This window comes from Lipophrys pholis (assembly GCF_963383615.2).
Source record: "Lipophrys pholis genome assembly, chromosome: 10".
NCBI lineage: Eukaryota > Metazoa > Chordata > Actinopteri > Blenniiformes > Blenniidae > Lipophrys > Lipophrys pholis.
Window position 1 is genome coordinate 29,381,665 of NC_137640.1, and position 26,094 is coordinate 29,407,758.

The following is a 26,094-nucleotide window of genomic DNA, read 5'->3' on the forward strand; positions in this document are numbered from 1 at the left end:
AGAAGTAAAATGAAAACAGTGTACTTGTTTTCATTGTATGAATTATAATTCCTGCCGTGGCAGCTGGATGGTACTGTGCTCTTCGGGAGCGTCACAGCTCGTGCAGCTCGTGGCAGTTCTGGCGTCCCGACAGGCCGTGAAGGCCCCGCCCTCCGTGGCTGTGGTGGAAGAGGAGCAGCAGGAGCAGCCGGGCCGAGCTGAGCCGAGCGGAGCCGAGCCCAGCCGAGCCGAGCAGCAGGAGGAAGAGGAGGAGGAGGAGGAGGACTAGCATGGCGCTCGGTGCGGCAGGAGTTCCGTTGTCTCGCCTCTTGTGTTTTTCACGTTAGGTTTTCCTGGAGTTTCTTCTCCACGGAGGGAGAAACCAGAGGAGGAAACGAGAGTCTTCCTCCGCCGAGTCCCCGGAGGACAGCCGCTGATTCCAGGTCGCCTGCTCACTACTACCGTTAGCAAGGAGGCAGAAAGACCGAGATCCGAGGCACCGAGAGGAGGAGTCCTGCTCCAGAGGAGGTGAGCTGGGTTTCCCCGGCGGGTCGGAGGACCTGGAAGTGTTCAGCAGACTTTGTTTCACCCCGAGAAAGTTGTGGAAGCTGGTTTTCTAAAATCACCAAAGCCCGCCTTGTGTCGTAGAGACATCAGGCAGGAAGCTTGCTTTAGTTTGAAATAGTTTTAATGTCGGGGAAATGTTTGAGGAAAGTCCACATGGCGGATTATTACTGTTTTGGAAAAGTCACATTAGGGTGAGGACGTGTTTGTAGTCCCGTTAACTGTTGCGTAATATTTACCTTTTCTGGAGCAACATCCAATATAAGCACTTGTTCCTGTCGTGGATTTAAGTCACACCAACTTGTTTTTCCTACTTGTGGGTTATTTGTTTTCATTCGTGCTCGTGGGGTGTTTTTGTTGCGTCCTCGGGAGGAATCCTGTCCACGTTCAGAGACGAGCCTCGGTGTTCCTCTGCCTGCGTCCTCTCTGGGGTCGAGCTCATGGCCGGGTGCCCACTCTGTCAATTTAAAGTGTCCACGGATCCAAGATCACAGTTACCAAGTGTAATTATCCGCTGTCGAGTAAATTAGATTAACGTTGCCTTTCAGTGCCCTGCTCCGTAATCCAGAGGCAGACCTGGCCGCGTTTAAATGTTTTTTCAAGCTTTGTGAGCTCCTCTTGTAAGCACACTGTGATAGTTGGCATAGGTATATTCACTCCCATTGTTAAAGTATAGTTTATCATGCTTAGTGTTTGAAGTAACACAACATTGGTTGTGATCTTTATTGTGCCATGACTCACTTCTTGTGTGTACACTGTTGACTAATTTGCATGTCTTGACCTTTTTTTTCATTGTATAGATGATGCACGTGCCATGGCAATAGCCGTGTTATGGGAGTGACATGACAACACTTGATCTGCTGAACAAAAACCTCATCATCCTCGTCATGTTTGCCTGCTGAAGGAGCGGCAGAAGACACAGAGAATGGACGAATCAGTACTGTTGGATTTGCTTGAGTGCCCAGTTTGCCTTGAGCGGCTGGACGCTTCAGCAAAGGTTCTCCCCTGTCAGCACACCTTCTGCCGCCGCTGCCTTCAGGGCATCCTCGGCTCACGTGGAGAGCTGCGTTGCCCGGAGTGCCGGACGTTGGTGGAGTGTGCCGTGGACGAGCTTCCAAGCAACATTCTCCTCGTGCGCCTGTTGGACGGCATCAAGCAGAGGCCTCGAAGGGCTGGTCCCGGAGCAGGAGTCTGCACCAACGGTACGTCCGGAGCTGTGGCCAGAGCGCATGGAAGTGGGACCAGGGACCAGGGCACTCCAGGAGCACAACCCCAGCGGGCTCAGGCCAAGAGCACCCTTGTCCGGGTTAGTACATGTGCATGGATCACTGAGTTTGAATCTGTGTTTCCCATTATGAGGGTCAATCTGAAACAAAACAGAGAAAATCTGTGTGGATTAAAAGCAGCATGTTGCACTACTGGCTCTCTAATCTTTGCTGTGGATTATCGGTTATCATGGTGATCTGAACGCCAGCCAGTTGAGAGCAGTTAATAGTTGAACCACCAAGTGATTTTGCTTTCTGTGCCAACAATAGATGCACCATTTCCCATAAAAGCTCTTCTTAGTTGTGTCTTCGTTGCTGACACTGCCACATGCCAAAGTTCATCTAGAATCGTTGCGGCAGAATTTCTGGTGAATGTTTGTTAGAAGAGCAGGGTGGGACTGAATATTGCTTTTTTTTTTTTTTTCCAATCTGCAGTTTCAAGAGATGTTAAGTATGTTTTGAGGCAAAGAAAGTTATGAAATGCTGTGCGTTTCTGCTGGTTATTCAGATACAGCTGAAGAGACGGGCAACCACGAAAAAAGGAGATTAAATTCAAATTTTCTTCCTCTACAAAAGATGGAATATAATGTGATGTATTAGATATGCTCTTGTGTCTGATTGTGCTTATTTGGAGCTGTTTACACCGGTTAGAATAGAGATGTGAATTACTTTCCTAAATATATATATATATATATATATATATATATATATATAACATTTTATCATGTTTAATTTAGTTTATTAAGAGTGTAATGTTTTTTGCAGTGAGTTTACGTTAAGATGGCCCCAAAAATGCGAAAGAGCATAAAAAGAAAGACCCGTGGGCCGGACTGTGAGGGACTGTAAGTCTCTGTGAAGGGAGGAGAGAGTAGATGAAAAGATGTCAAGCCCGTGTGTAGAATCATTGGAATGTCAAAGCGCTGATAATGTATCTGCCGAGCCATGCAGGTATGAAGATCAGAGGCCTCGCTGTAAATTGCCACCGGGGGACTCGCCTCATTTGCCAAAGTATCACTTCAGAGGATTTGCGCTCATTTCAAAGCTGTTTTGTGCATTTTGGACTTTCCCTGGTTTGTGAAAAGCCTGTTTGTTGGTGGTCATTTGAAACGTTTGATAGAATTCTCTTCCCTCTGTTTTGTGTTAAATATTGACAGTTGACCTCAATTTCTCAGTGTAGGTGTGGAGTGTATTGTAGTATCAAGTACACTTTAGCGACGTGATTTCAGAAACCGATTATCACAACATAACCAGTTCACAGTACAGTCGCAATATCTTTGAAATATGATTTTAATGTTCAACAACTGGAGAAATACACACTTGATCAATGTGCAAGTGTTTTTTAATTGCTCACCCACAAATTAGAAGCTGCCACGCTATTAAAAAATATTCCCCATTTCTTAAGTATTGACTAAAGCAGCCCAATATACAGCAGTGTCGCAAGTATTTATATCTGACTGATACAGTTACTTCATTGTTGGATTGAATATCACCTCACTGATAATGGCACTGCTGGTTTGTCAAACAAATGCTACAACAGAAGCGCTTCACTGATGCTTAGTGAACACTGCTGTAATCATTTAGTTTCCAGCTAAATGTTAATTTCCAGTATTCATATTAGTACTATATTACTACTAGTACGAGTACTATACAAGTACTATATTATTTGTGATATCTGGTTCAGGATCGTCCTACAAAATCAATTTCTTCTTCATTGAAACAGATTCAACAGGCAATAAAATACAAAAGGATGATAGAAATGTAAATAATGTAGTTTCATTACAAAATTAAGCAACAGCGCCCCCCAGTGGCCCGGCATACTAACTACATTGTTGTCTCTGTGTCCGCTGCTGCAGTGTAAACACACTCCTTTTTTTTCGCGGATTAAGTTTTGTCACGTGAAATGTTGTCGTGTAAACGGGGCCTAAGTGTTCACAACGACTTACACTCACCGGCCACTTTATTAGGTACACCTTGCTAGTACCGGGTTGGACCCCCTTTTGCCTTCAGAACTGCCTTAATCCTCAACAAGGTACTGGAAACATTCCTCAGAGACTTTGGTCCATATTGACATGATAGCGTCACGCAGTTGCTGCAGATTTGTCTGCTGCATATCCATGATGCGAGTCTCCCATTCCACCACATCCCAAAGGTTCTATTGGATTGAGATCTGGTGACTGTGGAGGACATTTGAGTTCAGTGAAGTCATTGTCATGTTGAAGGAACCAGTCTGAGATGATTGGCGCTTTATGACATGGTGCGTTATCCTGCTGGAAGGAGCCATCAGAAGATGGTCCACTGTGGTCATAAAGGGATGGACATGGTCAGCAACAATACTCAGGTAGGCTGTGGCATTGACACGATGCTCAATTGGTACTAAGGAGCCCAAAGGGTGCCAAGAGAATGTCCCCCACACCATGACACCACCACCACCAGCCTGAACCGTTGATACAAGGCAGGATGGATCCATGCTTTCATGTTGTTGACGCCAAATTCTGACCCGACCATCCGAATGTTGCAGCAGAAATGGAGACTCATCAGACCAGGCAACGTTTTTCCAATCTTCTATTGTCCAATGTTGGTGAGGCTGTGTGAACTGTAGCCTCAGTTTCCTGTTCTTCGCTGACAGGAGTGGCACCCGGGGTGGTCTTCTGCTGCTGCAGCCCCTCCGCCTCAAGGTTCCAGGTGTTGTGCGTTCAGAGACGCTCTCCTGCATACCTCGGTTGTAACTAGTGGTTATTTGAGTTACTGTTGCCGTTCTATCAGCTCCAACCAGTCTGGACATTCTCCTCTGACCTCTGGCATCAACAAGGCATTTGGCCCACAGAACTGCCGCTCACTGGATATTTTCTCTTTTTCAGACCACACTAGAAGCTGGTATCGGTATTGGCAGGTACGAACTATTAACTCGCCGATATGCAGCGCCGTGTGTTTTTACTCTCACTCACTGCTGCCCTGACTCCTGATCCATGTATGGGGACGTATTCAGTGCCAAGGAAAGCCTCATATCTATATTATATATTATTTTGATTTAGATTTATCTGGGGTTGCACTACTGTTTTACATGTATTTACCAGTACATGGATATTGCACTATTTTTTGGTATTTGTGAGCTAAAACTCAGGTTTAAGAAAAGTTTATTCTTTTTTCAGTTTCACCCATACCAGGTAGGAAATAAAAAAGTTGTCCTACATTTAATGTGTTGGTATTGTTTTCCTGTTTCACAAAGATTTAAGCAGCCAGATGAAGCCATGATAGCAATGATTTATACAACCAAGTGAGTATGCAGTTCTTAGGAATTGGAAGAAAAACAGGCCATATCTTTTATAAACACTGGGGCATAGGCAAGTATCGGTATTGGCAAGTATCGGTATGGGCCGATACTATGCAACCGGGTATCGGTATCGGGACACAAAATTGGTATCGGAACAACACTAGTCTTGACCATGTCTACATGCCTAAATGCATTGAGTTGCTGCCATGTGATTGGCTGATCAGAATTTTGCGTTAACAAGCAGTTGGACAGGTGTACCTAATAAAGTGGCCAGTGAGTGTAGGATAGCCGTCACTTTTTACCGCGTGAAGATTGTAGCAGATTTCTCTCTTCACACTCCCGATTGGGGTAATCTTCCCCAATCAGGTTTCTCTCACTTTTCATTGATAAAGTGTTTTTCTTGTGGCTCGCACATCACTATCTGGTGATGGGTGAGTTTGGGTTAACATGACCAGTGGAAAGGAGAATTTAAGAAATGAGTTGACTAAGATAAGAGTACAGCTGGCCCTCGGTTTGGTCTGAGCCTCGGTGTTTGGGCCATGGTTTCAGTTCGGTTTCAGTACGTGTTTTGTGCGTTCAGAGAACAAGATTTTTTTAAGGTGGCATTATAGATGTGTTGAAAAGCATTCTCGATAGACAGTTGTTGTTTCGCCAGTGTTACCTGCTCGGGTCATCAACTGTTAGAAAGCGTTACATCAGGGTGCTTATGCTGGAGATGCATGCTCATGTTGCTCGTGGTTTTTTTTTTTTTTACCTATGGAACATATTAAGCAACATTTGCTGACAGTGAAATTTCTCTTCACCATTTTCACTCCCTCGTTGGTGTATTCCACAGTGAAACCAAAATGATCCCACATCTGAGTGTGATGAAGCCAAGGCAGGGAGCGGAGGTCCGAATCATCAAAAAACTTTGATAAAACGTCTAAACTAGCTGCAGAGGAACCAAATTGACAACAGATTCAGCAACAGCACAGCTTATTTCTTGTCTAAAATCTTTTCAGAAATACTTTTTGCTCAACTCTTTTAGTAATAAAAGAGAAAGTTTGTGTCCGAGCCGCCATATTGACTGGGTCTGAGCTCCAGGAGCAGACAGCTCCTGAGTGATGCGTTTGTCAACACGCCTAGTGGCCCACAAGTGATACGCCCAACAAGCATTCGCTTTTCAGATGCGGTGCATTACCATGCAAGAAACAAAAGGCCGCTGTGGACACGGAAGGCGACGGTCACTTTCCCCAGCTCCAGTTGTGGGCGGAGCCACAACAGTGATTGGACGTTAACTCGGCTTGTAGGAATACACACACACACACACACACACACACACACACACACACACACACACACACACACACACACACACACACACACACACACACACACACACGACCTGTAAAACAGCATAAGGGCGAACCGAGCCGTTCAATATTTTACTGAGAAGCGTTGCATCCCCAATTGTTAAATGAAACTCTTTGTCACTACCAAAATTTGGATTCGGACACATTTTTCAGATTTGTTTTTCTGTGTTAAGGATTTTATTATGAAATCGTAATAAAATCTCTTCAAGCTGTGTTACTCTCCAAGGTAGTGAGGTGCATTAAAATCCTATTTTCTTTGTTTTTCAAGCTATTTTGTTGAATCATAGTGATGTTGACAGTCGGTGTCTTGCTGGTGGACTTTGTTGTCCTGGGGCATTCCGCTGAGGACAGAGAACAGGTAAAGACATGGCTGTGCATGTTCATGTTCACAACATAAAAGGCAGCGATCAAAGCCTGATGGCCCAGCCTGATCTGTGGTCGGCACGCCATGAGGACTTAATGCTTCACTGCCTCTGGGTGACACTCTCACCCTCCGTCCCTCTTCTTCTGTTTTGCCGTCTTTCCCTTGATTTTTGAGGTAACGTTAAGAAGCTTCTCTGGTGCTTGTTCCTCTGTTCAGGCAGCGCTCCACCTCCGACTCCCCTTTGCCCAGAGAATAGCTGAAAGGGTAGAGCGGTGGGGACCGCCTGACACATACACAACAGGGTTTTGTTTGGAGTCTCCTCTGATCCCACTGACTGACCCACAGTGGTAAAAGTGGCCTAGAGAGATTGTGTGTGAGTGGAAACCCACCAGAAACAGAAACTGATGAGTGTTAAGTGAAGGCGCCGGGACCAAAAGGGACAAATGTTTTGAGAGTAACCTTGCACAGTGGGCTTTCTGCCCCTCCTCTTCTCCATCTCCAGGGTTGCGGCAGTATCTTGACACAGCACCCTGGCATTTCTTTTGAAGAGGTGGGGAATGAAAGGGCTCTGCTTGAATGTTAGCGCTGTGGTTTTCTGGCCCTTCGCTGTCAGGTTGTGACTCACCGTCATGGTGCTCAGTTACATGGATGTTTTGTCTTCCTCTTGCCCTTATTGACTCATATAACATGGTGTGTTGTTCACACAGATTGAGAACAGATAGCTTCGAGGTAATTCTCTTGCATGTGAGCGAGGAAAGCCCATGGAGCTGTCTGGAAGTCAGAGGTCAAGGTTCGGGAGTTGTGGCAGTCAGGGGTCGGAGCCAAGCAGCGAGAGGGGAGAGGAATTAGAGGGAGAATTCCATGGATGTCTTTAGTTATCACTGTTGGTCTCTGGAGAGTTGAGCTTTAACTTCCATGGTTCAGAAATAGTCTTTTATTATCTATTTTTAGCCTCTGTAACAAATACATCACTGTTGATGTTCATTAATTTTCCACACACACAGGCACACAGTTATTGGGGCTTTAATGACAACATTTTCTTTATAGTCTTTTTGTGTTTGATTAATCCTGCATTCATCCAGGCCCTATTTCTTATTATCTTTTGGTCTTCTGGATGAATCTGAACATATCTTTTTTTTTTTATGTGGTATAATCTTCTGTGGTTTGTTGGACATTACTTCTCTTTTTACCCACAATACGTTGCTGAAGTTTTGTTTTTAAAGTGACTATTTCTTCAGAAAGAATGCTTTTTATGGGTTTGTCATGTAGAAATATGTCATTAAAATTCCTGTGTCCCTCCTTCGTCTGAGGTCGATGAGTCACGCTGGCCCTCTTTGATGACATCATGTTGTTGTCGGGACCTTTCCTTTTAGCCGACTGGCTGACCTCCTGCTTGCTCGACACAACCCTATCATTACACCCTCGCACTGCCCACATGCCGGCAAACACATCCTTACTGCTTTCCACTGGGAATTTTTCATGAGGCTTTGGTCTATTCATTCCTGCTCTCCCGTAACACACTGCTGCCTCCTCTGTATTTCCCACAGATGGCTGCAAGTAGCTGTGACCTTTCAGGACAGTACATGTAGGGGGTTTTAGAGCCACCTGTAATTTTGTCTTATGAGTAACTGACACGAGCTGTACCCCCCCCCCCCCCCCCCCCCCCCCCCCCCCCCACACACCCACACACACATTGCTGCCCTGTACCTCCTCCCTCTTCGCTGTCTAAATCCAGGCTGGAGCCCGTTAAAGGTCTAATGAGATTAGAGTTTATTAGACAGTGAGTCGGTACTGCTCCCTGTTCTCCTGTTACTGCTGACTCTCGTTCAGAAGAAAGAAATCACTTGTTTTTGGTGAGGCTACCTGTCTGTCTGCATCTACAGTGTCTTTTCACATATTTTTCTCATGCATCTTTAAGTGATAGACATGTGTTTTATTCTTGTTGTTGTTTGCTGCTTGAGAACTTTCCGACAGTTGGAGAATACTAAAAAGCTGTAAAGTGACACAAATTCTCAAATCCAGGAAGATTTTCCAGAGCTTTGTCACCTTAAATATACTTTTCAGCAAATCATGTAGCATCAGCTGAGGCTCATGTGGTAGAGTCGGTTCTCCCCAGTGTGGCAGTTCATTTCCTTCATCCCTATGGAGAGTGTGTGTTTCGCTGTGTGAATAGTGTGAAGCAATTTGAGACTTCTAAGGTGGTAAAAACTTAATTAGAAGCCTGTGATGACAGTACACAAAGTAGATGTACCAGCACAATGTTAAATGTCATTCGGTACAACTTGCTAGTGCTGGGTTCAACCCCTGGCCTTCAAAACTACCTTAAAACATGGTGGCATAAAGTTAAGGTGGTGGAAAGATTCCTCAGATGTTCTGGTTCATATAGACGTGCTCGCGCCACACAGTTCCTGCAGATTTGTCAGCTGCACAGCCACGATGCTAATGTCTCATTCCATCAGATGTGCTCTATTGAATTGAGATCTGGTGAATGTTAAGGCCATTTGAGTACAGTAAACTCATCAACATTCTTGTTTGAGGTTTTTTGATCTTTATGTCATGTTGTGTAAAGCCCTGTAAACCACCAGTTAGGAGATGAGTACACACACTATGGTCATACAAGGTGGATATGGTCAGCCACAATACACAAGAAGGCTGAGGTGTTTAAAACATGCTCATTCATTGGCAAGGACCTCAGAATGTGCCAAGAAAACATCATTACAGCACTAGCAGCAGCCTCAATTGTATATATGATGGATCCATTCTTCTCTTTTGTTGTTTACACCAAATTCTGACCCTATTATCTAAATGTCTAAATGTTCCAACAGAAATCGAGTGAAACCTGCATGAATGGTCGCTTTAGTTTTCTGATCTTAGTTGACTGGAGTGGGACCCAGTGTGCTCTTCTGCTTCAAGGTTCCACATGTTGTGCAGTCAGACAAGGTCTTCTGCAGTCTTCGGTCATAACCAAGGGTTATACGAGTTACTTTCTATCATGTCGGATGAAGTCTGGCCATTCCCCTCTGAACTCTGTTATCAACAAGACACTTTGAAGGAGAGCTCTGCAGCTCGCTGGGTATTTTCTCTCATTTTCTTACAATTCTCTATAAACTCCAGACATGGTTGTGTATGAAAGTGGCACTCGATCAACCGCCTGTGAAATATTCAAACCAGGACGTCTGATATCAACAACCATGCCACAGTCAAAGTCTTTTAAAATGTTCTTCCCCAGTCTTGTGCTTGGTTTGAACTTCAGGCCACCTTTACGCTTACCCAGGTTTTTATATAAACAGATTCACTAAAAGATCTTCATTGACACAGACATGTATATACGGAAGAGTATTAGGGCCACTGAAAAAAAAAATTTTTTTAGGAGGCTAAAAAAAACAAAACCATTCATGCACATCAGAAAAAGTCGAAAATCAAAGTCGAGATTTTTTTTTTTCACGGAGAGACGTCTGTCCATCCCTCATCATTTGCCCATAGATGTAAAATCACATCAAATCACGTAATTGTGACTATATAGGGTTGCTTACTGCTTATGGACAGGATTTCCTTGATTAATAACAACACATTTAAATAAGCAGCCCGGGATCCGTGTCTTTGTCCTTCATATTCAATGAACTTCCTCTACAGAACCAGGCAGCAGGCTGCTCTGTCTCTTCTGGTCCTGATACTGATGATAACTGCACCGTGTTTATGAGCTAAATTCTGTCCTGAAGCATCTTTTCACCACTTCATTAAACCGCCTGCGATGCAATTTGAGGATGCAATTTGAGGATGCAGTCACACTGCTGGCATGTGGATGGACGGACTTTGTAAAAAAAAAAATTTTTTCCACCGTGAAAAAAAATAAATCTTGACTTTGATTTTCGACTTTTTCTGAAGTGCATGAAGATTTTTTTTTCTTAAGTGGCCCTAATGCTCTTCCGTATATATACACCTGCTTCAGACCTACTATGAGCAGCCAAACCTGTAGGGGCCAGTGTAACGAGAAGCATGAAGCCATGATAGCCAATCAGACCCCTGGAAAAAACACTGTCACAAATGGTGACGTAAATCTCCGCCTCCCCCCCTTTAGATGCAAACAGAGACATTCTTGGTACGTCCGAATTGTCCCTCCTAACTCCTTAACTATCGACTTCTCCTCAACCCCAGAAGTGTTCTGTGTGGCGGCCATGATAAGGACTGTCTGAATTCTCAATAAGCAAAGGAAAGGAGGCTCGTTGCTTCCTTTAGAACCTCCTTTAGCCTAGGAACCACTGATGCTTCCTTTAGAACCTCCTTTAGCCTAGGAACCACTGATGCTTCCTTTAGAACCTCCTTTAGCCTAGGAACCACTGATGCTTCCTTTATCAAAGGAGACCAGCTCATGTTCCCCCACAATTCCTTGCGGCGACATTTAAAGGAGCCCGCTCATCGGAGCGTTCAGGGAAACTCAGGATGACTAAAAAAGGAGCAGATCATGTAAGTTAGCAAAGCAATAATCTGCCTAGAACCACTTGAAATCATCTAGAACCCAAATTAACCTTTTGTAGTCCATTTTTTCGGAAACTTGTAGTTCTTTCCCCACCATGGCAGACGTCACTGACTTGTGCCGCCGTCGCATTATTATGACGTCACTAAGTGAAAGTGCTGTCTCACTGCCAGACTAACGTGATCACCTTTACTAACTCCTTTAGGAAGCCTCCTAACACCTTTCCTTAACTCCTTTAGGAAGCCTCCTAACGCCTTTCACTAACTCCTTTAGGAAGCCTCCTAACACCTTTCCTTAACTCCTTTAGGAAGCCTCCTAACGCCTTTCACTAACTCCTTTAGGAAGCCTCCTAACACCTTTCCTTAACTCCTTTAGGAAGCCTCCTAACACCTTTCACTAACTCTTTTAGGAAGCCTCCAAACACTTTTCCTTAACTCCTTTAGGAAGCCTCCTAACACCTTTCACTAACTCCTTTAGGAAGCCTCCTAACTCCTTTAGGAAGCCTCCTAACACCTTTCACTAACTCCTTTAGGAAGCCTCCTAACACCTTTCCTTAACTCCTTTAGGAAGCCTCCTAACACCTTTCACTAACTCTTTTAGGAAGCCTCCAAACACTTTTCCTTAACTCCTTTAGGAAGCCTCCTAACACCTTTCACTAACTCCTTTAGGAAGCCTCCTAACACCTTTCACTAACACCTTTAGGAAGCCTCCTAACACCTTTCACTAACTCCTTTAGGAAGCCTCCTAACACCTTTCACTAACTCCTTTAGGAAGCCTCCTAACACCTTTCACTAACTCCTTTAGGAAGCCTCCAAACACTTTTCCTTAACTCCTTTAGGAAGCCTCCTAACACCTTTCCTTAACTCCTTTAGGAAGCCTCCTAACACCTTTCACTAACACCTTTAGGAAGCCTCCTAACACCTTTCACTAACACCTTTAGGAAGCCTCCTAACACCTTTCACTAACACCTTTAGGAAGCCTCCTAACACCTTTCACTAACTCCTTTAGGAAGCCTCCTAACACCTTTCACTAACTCCTTTAGGAAGCCTCCAAACACTTTTCCTTAACTCCTTTAGGAAGCCTCCTAACACCTTTCCTTAACTCCTTTAGGAAGCCTCCTAACACCTTTCACTAACTCCTTTAGGAAGCCTCCTAACACCTTTCACTAACTCCTTTAGGAAGCCTCCTAACACCTTTCCTTAACTCCTTTAGGAAGCCTCCTAACACCTTTCACTAACACCTTTAGGAAGCCTCCTAACACCTTTCACTAACCCCGTGACGTCATCCACTTGGTTAAGGTAAAGTCCATAGATAAGGAGTTAGGAGGGACTTTTCGGACGTACCCCAAGAGTTTTTCTAATTCCGCACTGTCTGTAGTTTTCACGAATCATCTGTGGAGACTCGTAGCTGTGTTTATGTATAAATACAAGGCCCAAGCGCAGAGAAATATCAGTTTTTTAAATACCCAGCTACGTGTAAACGTGTTCTCAGTCAACATGTCTACATGCTGAAATACGTTGATCAGCTGCCACAGCTAATTAGCTATTTGCATTAATGACTGGTCAAACAGGTGTACCTAATAAACTGGTTGTTTCATAGTGAAGTTTTAAAACCCAGTATATACTGTAATCCTTTTTTTAATCTTCTGTCTATGGGCTACTTGTTATATCTTGATATTTCACAAATGATTTTAAAAACGTGTCAATATAGTGTTTTCTCACTTCAAAGGATCTATTTTCTTGTGTGAAAACTCATCCTGCACTTATGAGTGTTCACTCACTGTGTCTCTATGCGTCGCCTTTGCACAAACAGGCCTGAAAGAAAATGTTAACCAAAGCTGGAACACAAGCCATTTCTTCACTTCAGAGAAATGTGTGATACACAGAAACCATCTCGCTCTCCAAAAACTCCCCATTCTGTTCATATTAAAGTGACATGCCCCCAAAGTCCCCAACTTCTTTCAGCTTATTGCTCAGCATTGATTCCACATCTGTTCAGAATTTTTAGATAAGCCATTGTGTTTCTATTCAAAGCTTTTTGATGAAATTTCTAATCAATTCAATTCAATTCAATTCAACTTTATTTATATAGCACCAAATACAACACAGTCATTTCTAGGTGCTTTTAACAGAGAAAAGAGAAGAAAAAAAAACAAATCCACATGAACAAGCATTTTCCATCTGTTTTAAAGCAAAAACCAAATCACAGGCATAATATTTAGTTGTTGTGCATCATTTGGAGCACCCCCATTTGTCTTTGTCATTTGACACCACACAAATTACAATTTTAGATTATACAACCCGATTTCAAAACATGTGAATAAGAAAATGATGTAATAATGAGCAGATGTTGAAATCTTTGAAACAGTCAGATGATAAAATGGGTGATGAACATTTTACAGTTTTTAAAATTCATCTATGTCTCTGACCAGCTTCTCCATGAGGTACACTCACATGTGAAACCCATTCCTGGAGTAGCTTGATATGGAGCTTCATACAACCTGTTGTACTGGATAATTTAAGTGACACAATGAAGTTGTGTTGTGTGTCATTTGTCCGGGCAAGGCTTACAGAGAAATCAAGCCTGTCCCATCATGCATTTGGGAAAATAGGCCATCACCTGAACATCTTGCTTCGTTGTCACTTTATCATCGCAATTCTCATTACTTCAACACCCATCTGCAACTTTAGATAGCAGTGCTGGTCATGCTCTGCAAAAGAGCCTATAGGTTCACAACATACTCAATTCAAAAGGCCCAATCATGTGATAAAGGTGCAGTTTTTTTTTTACCTGCTCGCCTCAGGATTCTCTGCTCCTCTGATGTAGGGTGTGTGGCTTTCTTTGTTTGTCTTGAGGTATCAGGATTTTCCAGCCCAGACACACAGAGGAAAATACCTTTGTTCACTCACTGTTCCCAGACGGAGTAGGATGTTTTGTGAAAGCTCATGTCTCTGAGGAATGTTGTGAGCAGTTGCAGGTCACTGTTTCTCCTCTAAACACGGGGCTTGCCTGGTCTCGTCCTACTTGCCAGCTCACATTTGCCGTGTAGAATAAACCTTTAGGCACTGACATGTTTTTTTTCTCCGAACAGAATTTCAGTGCCCCGCTCCCCCCCCAGTGACGGGTTATATGATGATTAGTTACAGGTCTGTTATTATGATGAATTAAGGTCTGCAGTTGTGTTGATAAAGGTGCAGTTAGAGTCGTGATGTGATTGTACACCTGAATGCCTTCAAGCCTTCTGACCTCTTCTTTTTGCATAGCTTAGATAGTTCCCTCTCTAAATTTTGGATCACATTTAACTCAACTGTGAAGGATTTGTGAACAAAGATGTGTTAGTGTGGTTGTTGTTTTTACAGTAGTGGTTCTGACACCTGTTTGTTCTGGGTGGTCCCTCAATCAAAATGCCACATTTTCTGGGACCCTGGTCCCCCCCTTGCTTCTTCCATCCATGGGACATCTCATGCTCAGTCTGTCAGCTTGACAATAGTAAAGGAAGGATCCATGCCCTGCTTTAGCACAGTCCTGTCACACCTGTGTTGGCCAACAAAAGGCTTTCTTTAGATCCTGCTTTATGTGTGGTCCAGTGGCTCCTGGTGAAAACTCTTATGGGGGCCAACAACTTACCACCTGTTTGCTTTAGAGTCTGTAGAGACTGTTTGTATAACAGTGTCATCCAGCCTGGCCTGTGGTCAACACCAAATTGTTTTGCAAAAGTTTTCAGGGAATCAATTCTTTTGATGTTTTGTCAGCTGTTGGACTGCGTGCTTTGCCCCCCCCCCCCCCCCAGGCCTTCATATTCCCAGGGTAACTCTAATACCTGCCTGGCCTTAACACAGCAGTTTGACCTCCCACCCCATGTTGTGATTGGTGGGCCAGGTTTGGTCATCCATGGACCGTTTCACTACTGGCATGTTAAGTGTTCAGTTCCCATCCGTTAGGCAGAATCCTGATTTGCTCAGAGGTTCGTTTTCAGTTGTTTGACCTCTGACTCCAGCACCTATTATTGGCTCTTGATGCATGTTCAAGCCACATGCAGCAGACCACCTTCAGCTCACCTTTTTGCTTCATGGGTGATGTTTCCTCAAAAGAAATATATTTAAATTTTTTCTAAAATATCTCTCTGTCCTGTTGTAAGCTCATCAGCTCTGTTCAGAGGAATTTCCCTGTTTCTCTTTGAGGCTCTGTGTTACAGTTATTCTGCAGTATTCCCCACGTGACGTCATCTGTCTCCGTTTTGTGATGGAACACTGACTTCAAAGGTGACTTCTCACCATCTACAGCTTGATGTGATTGTTCATTTAGATTTAAGCTCCAGTGATGATAGCATTAATGTTGCAGTCCAGAGTCCAGAGTCCTGTGTACTGTTGGCCGACGTATTACATCCTAATGCAGGCAGAACAGTGGTCATAATCAAGAGGTTTGGAAACTGAACTGCTTTGAGAAAAGCACGTTATGGATTTAAGTCGTGACATATATTTATTTTAACATGTTCATTCTTAAAGCTTTATTTACTAACATTTTATTATTCCAATCGGCTGATTTGCATTAGATACCAATAACTGTCAATACCTTGTTTAGTGATTTAGAAGAGAGTCTGATACCACTGATAAGGCTGGGAAATAGAGCCAGCTGAAAACAGGATCACAATGAAACTGTAATCGATTATGACTTATCACCCAAACTTCCAGCATGGCATGAGGAAGAATGTTTGAGAGTCAGTTTAGAGTTCGTGGTATGAGTTACACTCTTGATGAGTGAAAAGCGATGACACCGTTTTGTCTCTTGTGATCGGCTGGTTAAACGGCTGTAATCAGGACAGTTATGTATGAAAACGCACACTGCTATCGAGTCTGTTGTAAACAAAAAGCATGTGAGTCACTAATCTCTCTGTAAGTCATTTGCCATTTTTATTAGATTATAAAAGTAATCTGATGTTTGCTTTGTTATCCAAATAAACTCGAGTCAATAATTATTACACTGGAAATAAGTTATCTTCTATGACTTTTTTCTGTCATCCCCGGGTTTTCTTTTTTACACGTCATCAAAATGATTAATATATATTTGTATGCACATGTAGAAAATCCAAATAAATTCATTCATTAGAAGTTAGAAATATGAATCAAATTTGAAGCTATATATAAAGTATGTTGACTTGCCACTTTTCTTAAAAAAGGTTTAGCAAAAGTTAAGTAACTCAGTGAGCTATGGCTGCTGTTAAAATAAATGTGTGGCTCTATATATTAACACGATGCTGTGTATGAGGCAGCCATCGTACATACACACGAGATCATCTGCTCATCTCATTTTTTATTGACTCATAAACGGTTTTCAGACAAGCGATCCATTTGGCTCGAGACTATAGAAAACATTCTCTATTTACCTGAATATTCATATGAGGAATAGGAACAGAAATATACATACACAAAATCCATATACAAATAATTGTTCATGTTTTATTGTTTTTGATAACGAATTTATATAGAAAATAGCTTAAACATTGTATTTTACTTCAGTTGTAATTTCAAGTGTTAATACTTTAAGTAGATAATTGGACACCATTATTATTTCTGTGTAAATGGGAATTTTAAATGTTCTAAAGCATCAAAGACCAAATTGAGCTCAAAATGAATCAAATCCATCTGGTGGACTACATAGTGTTAAAAACCTACTGAAAGCCTCTGTTCTCAGTTACTACACGCATGTGGGGTCTCTCACTGACAGCATGTGATTAATTATTGAAAGCAACTTGAATAGGAGAGAGTACCGGCAAAGACTCGGGGTGGTGGCACCCATAATACTCTTTCTGCTCTCCCATCTGCAATAAGGACAGAGTACAGCATTACATGCATACTCCTATCCCGTCCGAACTGCTCTGATTAGAGGCCCGTGTACTTTGAGCACTAAAAGGCACACACACACGCACGCACTATGACTTTGGCCTGACAGAATCAGAGCAATGTTTGTTTTAATGACTCACAGACTGAATTGAGATACATGAGGGCCCATTATGTGGCGCACACCCACAAAAACACAGGTGTGTGCTGGGTACACAAACTGACGCATTGACAATGCTGTGTTGAAAGGTCAACTTGGATTTAAGCCAGCCAACTGGGATCTATGTGGTACAACATAGATATATTCATTCTCATCATACTAATTAGTTCCAAAGTATGGGGACATCCTGATTACAGAGCTCAATGGTTTTGCTTCTGGTGGACAAGCCAAACTGAACTAGGGTTTTGTTTTTTTTATTATTATTATTTTTGTGTACCAGTAGAGTTGTTTCTTCACTGTTACATGGTGAATAGGGCCAGCTGCTTTGTTTACCTCTAAGGACCCATCTGGCTGAAATCAGTCCACACAAACGTAGTGATTAAAAGCCCACATCTATTATGCATTATTATTTTATTTTATTAGTGCTAAAAAGATAATGTGCCTTCTTCTGACAGTTAACTATTCTTCATGACTAAACCTAACTGTACTGGGAAAACTACAGTCTGAACCGTCAGATCTGAAGGAAAGCAGATAAACGAGCTGTTGTGGAGCATAGCACGGGGGTACCCAACCACCAGAACCAGTCCGTAGATCATTTTCTACTGGACTGCAAAGAAAGAATAAAACCTTTTATTTTGAAAATGAACATTCAAATTTCCATTATTCCACATTGAGTTTAGTTTTTAAAACATTCCCTCCTGTCCGGGCTTCTTTCCAGCACTTGACTCGCAGCAGGGTTGTTTTAATGCACGCAAACACGGCTGAAGAGCTTCTTTGAAAGGATGAAACAACTGAAGGATCCCAAACCTGGCACCCAAAAGAAAGTTACATTTTAAAATAAAGTACCTGCAATCCTACTTAAATTATGGTTTCAACAGGTGATTCACATGCTCCAGGTCCACTCTGTGTAATATGTGGGGACTGACCGGCTCTCGAAAACGGCAGCGCCACATGGAGACCGAGCACCCCGAATTAAAAGATGAGACTTTGGAGTTTTTTGAAAGAAAAAAACAACAACATGAAACACAAACAATTATTGAAGGCCACCAAGGCTCACCGCATTGCTAAAGCAGAGAAGTTCTTTACTGTCGTTGAGGATCTAATCCTGTCGGGAACTTTAAAGAGAGGCTGTTTCAGCTACCGCCATGGCTAGATGAATTGTAAAATAGCAGAGGCTTTGAGGCACAGTTGCTTCCAGAGGGCACTGGACATAAGGAACACACTTCTTTCAGAACCATTTGGAAACAAGCTCGGGCTCCACTGACTCAGTATATATGTTATATTATATATACTACAATGTAATGATAACAGAAATGAAAATGCATCACATAAAATAATAATTATATTTACATAGCTGCGTAATAATTAAATTCTAGATGATGCCCTTTATAACGTGTGTGACCTCCCCTGACACACCGTCCTGCTGGTCCGTGGAAATATTATAGTGCTTACAACCTGGTGGTGCTTAAAAAAAGGTTGCAGACACCCACCCATTGAAGAACTTCTGTTTTCTGGTGGTGCAACAAAACTTGAAAACGAGATTTGTTTTTGGATCATGGATTTAAGGAACTGACCAAACTGCTTCACAAAGAACCGAACTACGTCAAAACCTGACTGAAGAGTTTATTTGGAAAAACTTTTTAGTGATTTGAACTTTTTTAATTTGAAATAGTAACTCTTGTGTTTCTGTCAGTTTGACTTGTCATTTATCTTTCTTTCATTTCCTTAATCTTAGACGGGTACACCTCCTGTCATGTAAACTGGCATCTGTCAGTCATGCTCTGTTCACAGAACCACCATGTCTGCGTCACACAGTTAAGTTTAAACTTACCCAGTTGCGTGAGGTGAATTGTGAGGGTCAGGGATCACCTGCATTCTATTAAATCACCAGTGTCTGTGTCTTTACTTAAGAACAAGAAACTATTGAGGGCCCTAAATCCATATCTATTTTGTGCATTCAGTGCTTCAGATGGGACTCTTTGGAAATTGTCAAGATAGTTATGTGGAGGATCAGGACTGAGTCAAGGATGGAACAAATCTCAGACGCTTCGGCTGAAAAGTAAAACAATCACTGTGAAGTGCTGTGCTGTTGCTTCAGTCAAAGAACGGATGCAGTGTTTGTTCTTTGGACCCTCCCCAGAGCTGTGTCAATATCCTGACTTTGTTTTTTCACTGTAGATGTGGACAAACATCAGCCTATACAAGCAAATGTACCGCAGTATCCCACTAGTGAGACATGACAGGACGATTGAAAGATAAGCAGGCATATGAGAAACAGATATTCAACAACAAGATCAAGACAACCGAGCTTGATCTTGAACCTCGGCAACAAAGTGGGTGGTTTCTCTGTTTCTTGTCTGATTTTCTCCCAACTTGCAACACCCTCTGCAAATTTAAGTCAGTCTGAGCAGAGCAGAGCAGGTGGCTCACCCTGAATGCCGAAGAGGAACAAAAGGCCTCAGACACTGCATGCTTTCACCAGCACAGTGGATAGTAATGTGAGGAAATACTTAGTATTCAGCTCATATTGACTAGTACTCAACTCAGATACTGTGACATTCGTGAACTAATCCTGCTGTAGCCTGGATGCAAGTTAACTTTATATGTGCAATGCCTCTCAGAGTGCTAATCCTCACTAATAATTGTGATTATCAAATAAAGCACAAAGGACACATCTGAGCTTATAATTGCAGTACTGAATGAACTGATGCTGGTGATCCTCCTTCTGGACTGATTACTGTGGTATTACTCAGCAGTTGCTGCTGAAAGTTTGTAAATTATAATTGCAGCATTAGTCTCTTTATGTCCACTGTGTTTATCTAGTTCTCTGGTAGTTTACGACCAGCTGATGGATTTGTTCTGGGACACATTCAATGATTCAAGATGATTTTGTCTGATAATCAGTGGCCCATCAGCTATGTATTGTAGTACTTTTATTTTGACAGTTGTCTTGCTTTACTAAATTATTGGGGCCAATTGACCTTTGCCATTGCCACAGGACCACATCGTAGGTTCCGGTTCACTCCTCTCTGTGCATTATTCTTTTCCGTCTTTGACTGCACACTGCTGCTTGGCCCATGTTTCTCCAGCTTGCACTTGTTCTTTGCCTTCTCACTCATTCTGCTCTGAAATGTGAAAGTGTCCCAGTGAGAGCAACTGCTAAGTCCGGTGTGTGAACTGGCACGGAGTTAAATAGTTCTGTCCTTTGATTCCTTGGTCAGACAAGCAGACTGGGTGATCCCATGGCCACCCAGAACAGCCCCTTTTACTCTCCATCTGAGGCCGGCCAGGTAAAGAAAGCAGCCCATGCAGGCTAACACAAAGGGATGGTCTAGTTTGTGTGTGAGTGGTTTTGTGTAATTGCCTTTTCACATTGCAGCTACACTCACACCCAAACACAAACGCGTTATGAAGACCACATGTGTGACACATCCACAGTGTGCATATGCTTGCCCATAAATCCTCACTCCCTTCCTGTTAAAAGGCTTCCTCTCTGATGACTAATCTGTAGCTTACAAAGTGCATTCAGCACAGAAACGTCTTGATGGTGTGCCCATGTGCTGAATGTTTTTATAGACCTCACCACCGTAACGCAGGAATCTCAATCTCGTTCCGCCTTGTGCACATGGCAGCCTTACGGGGCCTGTAGCCCAGCTCCAAATGGACTGACTTTGATCATCGCCTTGCCCCCGGATCCCCGTGAACCGGCCGGGTAGGGCTGAAGGTCGGGGACTAGCAGTAAACTCCAGATTGTTGGGGTCATTGTTTGGTCACTGTGCTTTTGTACCTTGCAGCAGACATTGTCCCTCTCAGTAAATTACTATCAGGCAAAGTGACAGATGCTTTTGCTGACCATGGAACAGGAGGAGGAACAGGAGGAGAGTTTCAAGTGCTTTTGAAAACTTCCTGTTCTTCTCACATGTGATCCAAGCTCCCATCTGGCCTCCAGACTGCTCGCAGTGTTTTAGTGCCTGCAGACTAATGTGTGGGATCCTCATTTGGTATGTAGCGAGGGAAACAAACAAGCACAGAGAGATGTCATGGAGTCACATCTTTGGAAAACTTGAATGGTTTATTGCATCTTTTCCTCCTTACAAATTGTAGTCAAATACAAAGAGTTCTCACTCGACTGGTGCTGAGTGTCATGGGGGAAATGTCTGCATTTTGATTTTGTGTGTTGATTTTACATCAGCAAATAATGAAACTCAATGTCCTTTTCAAGTAAATCTTGTTCAGTCAGTGTCAGACAGTCAAACTGATGTATACAAGTTTAGATTTTGATAGGTGGATTTTGTTACTTTCCCAATAGAGACTGGCTGGCTCATTCTCCCATACCCCCCCCATGTCGAAACTTTATACTAACATAAGATAACTGGCAGCTGGCTGGAGCCTTCATGTTTACTAGGTAGGCATGCAAGTGGCATTGATTTGTTTTCATCTAAATCTTGTCTGAAAAAAACAAGAGTTTATTCCCCAAATGTCAAAGTGTTTCTTTGCGGTGATTGCACATTAACTTTACCACCATTCTGGGCCCCATCAATGATGGCACCCTTTCCCAGAGCTGGACCCCGGCTGGATTCTAAATGACTCTCTTTGATAAGATTCACTGCGCTGTCAAGAGACCCATAAATAGCCAAAAAAGTGCTCCTGTGTGGAGTTTCCATAGAAACCAGAGAAGGGAAGTTTTTCTTTTGTCTCAGACTGACAGAGACAACAGCTCCAGATGAGTAAGCTGTGTCATCATGTTGAGCTGTGACAAGTGCTCAATGGGAAGGAATTATTTGAACATCACTGACTCAAAGTTTTATTGGTCCTACTTTTTACTTGGCAATTTTTCCCCCTGATTGAATTGTTTTCATGCCGTCTCATTGATGACCCTACAATGAAAAATGTCTCCTAAACCATCACAACTTCAGAGCAAATTGCATATCAGATAAAACCATTGTTTCTTTTTTGTTTTGTTTTTTGTCGGGGGGTCACACAAAACCTCCTGATTTGCAGACAGTTGTCACCGACTCTAAGCAGAGAAGCACACGGGTTGCAGAAAAACCCAAAGGAATTCTTGCAAATGTTGCACGAGTGCAAGTACATTTAGAATATTCCAATAATATTAAAACAGGGAAAAGAAAAGAAAAAGCATTTTCGCCTGTTTCAGTTTGCTATCACAGAAGTTTTTACATCGTGACAAAGGATTTGCACAAATACAGTGCCTGGGCAATAGTTCTAATGTTTATTATGTGACAGAACCTTCCTAAATGCTATAATAAAACTGTGCACAGCCAGTTTCCACTTAAGGTTATATATTCGTCAGCTGAGAGCTTTTAAATGAGTGAAAACAGCAGCTTGAACTCCACTGTTGTCCAAAGTAATGAACTGGATGAATTCCGGTACAGATGATGCCAGTTTTGTTTAAATGTCGTTCACACACGCTACATTCAGAGACCAATCGAGTTTTTTTGTTTCTTTAAGTGGACAAGAACCACATGAAAAGTATCATATGGTTTCATAATGCTTTTTGGGGTGAACTCATCTCACACACTTACTGAAGGGGAATCACTCCAGAGCAAATTGTAATTAAAGCAAATGTGCCTAATGTAAGTATAACCACAATATATAAAGCTAGCCTTTGTCTGCATAATAATTCACTCAGCAGTGTTTTCTTTGTAGTTTTCTTGTTGATAACTAAGTCTTTCTTCTAGAAATTTTCTGAAGTTATATATCACTGCCTCTCTTCCTGTAGTTTACACCCAAAAAACACCCATGTTTAGACATGGTGGAACAGGCCAGATCTACAGTGGTCATTGAAAAATCCATTAGGAATCAATTTGAAGTAATGCAGCTCTAATGGAATCAAGATGGTCCATGACCAGAGAATGGCTCGCTCTCATTATGCTTCGGTAATTGTGCTGCAGTGGAGGTGGTGAGATCTGCAGTGAACAGAAACTTGATAATGAACAACAAATGTCCACCGAGTGACCACCTGGTCTGTGAAGTGGATCCAGCTTGCACACTCTGTGTCGGACATGTTTTTGCCTTGGAAATGTTGTGTAGGGCAAACCAGCCATAACCCCTCCCCCTTCACCTTGCACACTGTGTTTTGGCAGTAGTGCCCCCTGTTCATTCTTCATCTCCTGCTGAGATGCTGGAGGTATCCATATGGGAGTGGAGTCATGTCTGGCACGTACACATAGGGGGTAAAGGGTTCTGTCTGCTGTGGTTACATACAGCCCCTGAGGTGCTGATAGAGCAGAAGTTACCTGTGTCCCCGATGAAAAGATGAGGAAACTTATTTCACACTGGGTTTGATGCATTGCAGATGCAAGGTTTATTGTGATATGGTTGAACTGCTTGATTGCCTGAAGCATTTATATTCTACATGTTCAACAGAGTGTTGCAACTGTGTGTAACATTCCCACAGAAGGCCTATTATTTCTTTATGTCTCCAAAACCGCCTCCTGTAAACCTGACATATGTAGAGGCAAGCTGTTAGTGCAATTATCCCCATCTGACCTAGTCTTACTTGCAATGCATGCATGCGTGCGTGCGCTGTGTTTTTATGCCTGTCTACAGACTAGTTGTTGACATTTGGCTGTGCTGTGGAGCAGAACACTCTGGTAATTCAGTTATAATCCAGCACTGTGGAAGAGAACACTATAACTGCTAAATTCCTTTAGCACACTGGTTTAATTGCATTATCTGTAGTACAGGCTTAATTGCACACACCAGCTGATGCGCTGCTTATTGGGTCTACTCTGTTTATCTGGCTGGATCTCTCACAAACCTAGAGGTGAATTATTATCCAGTCAGGCTCTAGAAAGTGTCGGGGACACAGAGGAGTCCCTGACCCCACCGACTGATTTAGAATACTGACTAATTTCTTTGTGGTTTTCTTTTGCTCCAATTTATTTCACAAGCCAGACTTATTTGACGTCATCATTTCCTGGAATATTAAGAATGAATGTTTAATTTCAAGACATCGTACTGTCTTACATAATCACATCTGCTCACAGCAACCGTCTTTTTGCCTTTACAGTTTACCTGAGTCTAATTTTTGAGAGCTCACGAGCCCTCTGCTTTTGCTTTTATAATGCTTTGATGGGTAAATGGAATTTGCACCTCAGCTACACTCATTATATTAGAGAAGGACTTTTCTTACTTTTTGAATAGTGGCCTAAAATTAACTCTAAATCACAGTAGCCGGTGTAGTAGACTTTTTAAATAACTTAGTTGATGTTGATCAATTAAAAAATATTAGTTCTTTGATATATTTAATCTGTTATCTACCATCTTAACCCTAATGCATTCTAAACATAGGTTTTAGTAGCACTAACTTTCAGTGCCTGATCAACCTTTATTGCTGCAGAACAACATTAAGCTTACTCCTTTCTTGTTGCCTTAAAAAGGCCTTTTTCAGTGTTTAGTAACATTACTCTTTTTTAACCTCTGGCAGTTCACCGCCGTCTAAAACTAGATTTTCTTTAAATTGACTTTTCTTTTTTTTTTTTTTTTTTGCCATTTGCCATCGACCTCTGGGGCTTTTTTAGGCTCATTTCTTGCTGTTTTACCATTGATCCTTAAATTTTGCTTTAGATCTAAAAGTAAATGAACATTTGTTCCTGTAAGCACTATAATTTGTGTTTATTCATTTATGTGTGTGCAATTGCTTGTTTGTCACCAACTTTTTGCAAAAACTACTGACCCGGATAAATCTTCATGGAGGATTTGTCATCATCCACGGACCAATCGTGGATGGATCCGCTTCTGGAGAGGTTAGATATTTACCCCCTTGTGGACACACTGGAGGTCGGCGGTGAGCCGTCAGTCAGAGTGCAGCAGGGAAGCCGCCATTAGCCACCTGCTAGCACACTGCTAACTTCGCTCCAGAGCTCGCAGCTATGATCTTGCTATCTGACAGGCTAGTTAGCATTGATATGAGCTAACGGCTAACATGCTAGCGATGATAACTCTGTTCCACAAGCAAATGTGGCGTAGGCGAAGGGATGCGCTCTACTGAGTGCATGCTCTAGTTGCCTTTTGGTTTTCAGGAGTCAAAGCAAGATGCTGCCACTGTGGGTGATCTGCTATTATGAATCTTCAAAGAGGCTCAAGTCATTAAATGTCTCTTTACGAGAGGCAACAGCCTGATACAGCAACCCAACAGTGGCTTCTGCTGCTATTTAATCACATTCAGAAAGTGTGACTTGCACACTTTAAGAACAACTTCAGGGCTATGGGTTGTTTTGGTCAAAGTGCTTACCTTTGACCAAAAACGTTTGTCTTGAGTTTTAAACCCAAGAGCCACAAGACACAAAGAGTCTTTTGCAGGGACCATTCAGACAGAGATGCTAGGTGACAATCAGTAAAGACAAAAACTATATAAGCAATTGTGTGTATTTGTATATAGACTGTCCAAGGGCGATGGTGATGATGGTTCTTTACTCCTGCTGGTTCTCTACAGACACAACAGTTCTGTCTCCATGGACTCACACCGGATATAACCCCCCCCCCCGACCATCACCCAGCCCCAGTTGTTGTCTTTACAGACTCTCACCAACTCTTGAATCCTGAGGCCCTTACAGCGACTCTCTTGATTTTCTTCCTGTCCTTCTCTCTCACTCCTCTCATTGTGCTGAGCTGAGTGAAACATGGAAATGTAAATTTGCTGACAGCCGGTGTTCTGTGAGGCCAGGACAGGGAGATCAGAATCCAGCTGTGAGAGCGTGTGGGACTCAAACACATTCTGTTGAGACCAGACATTGTCTGCTCTTCAATACTGAACCGATTAGTGGAAATCAAGAGACAATTGTTGCTGTTAAACTCTTTTTATC

At 42.6% G+C, this 26,094-nt stretch overlaps 1 protein-coding gene across 1 annotated transcript in view; it reads left to right on the plus strand.

The window, feature by feature from the left end:
- The first annotated feature begins 269 nt into the window (after positions 1-269).
- The window catches only part of sh3rf1 (SH3 domain containing ring finger 1), a 43,930-nt gene continuing 18,105 nt past the window's right edge, over positions 270-26,094 (plus strand). Inside the window, exons 1-2 of the mRNA XM_080472774.1 lie at positions 270-507; positions 1,344-1,849. Coding sequence (XP_080328900.1) covers positions 1,469-1,849 — 381 coding nt within the window. The 5' untranslated portion in view covers positions 270-507; positions 1,344-1,468. The remainder of the gene's footprint in view (positions 508-1,343; positions 1,850-26,094) is intronic.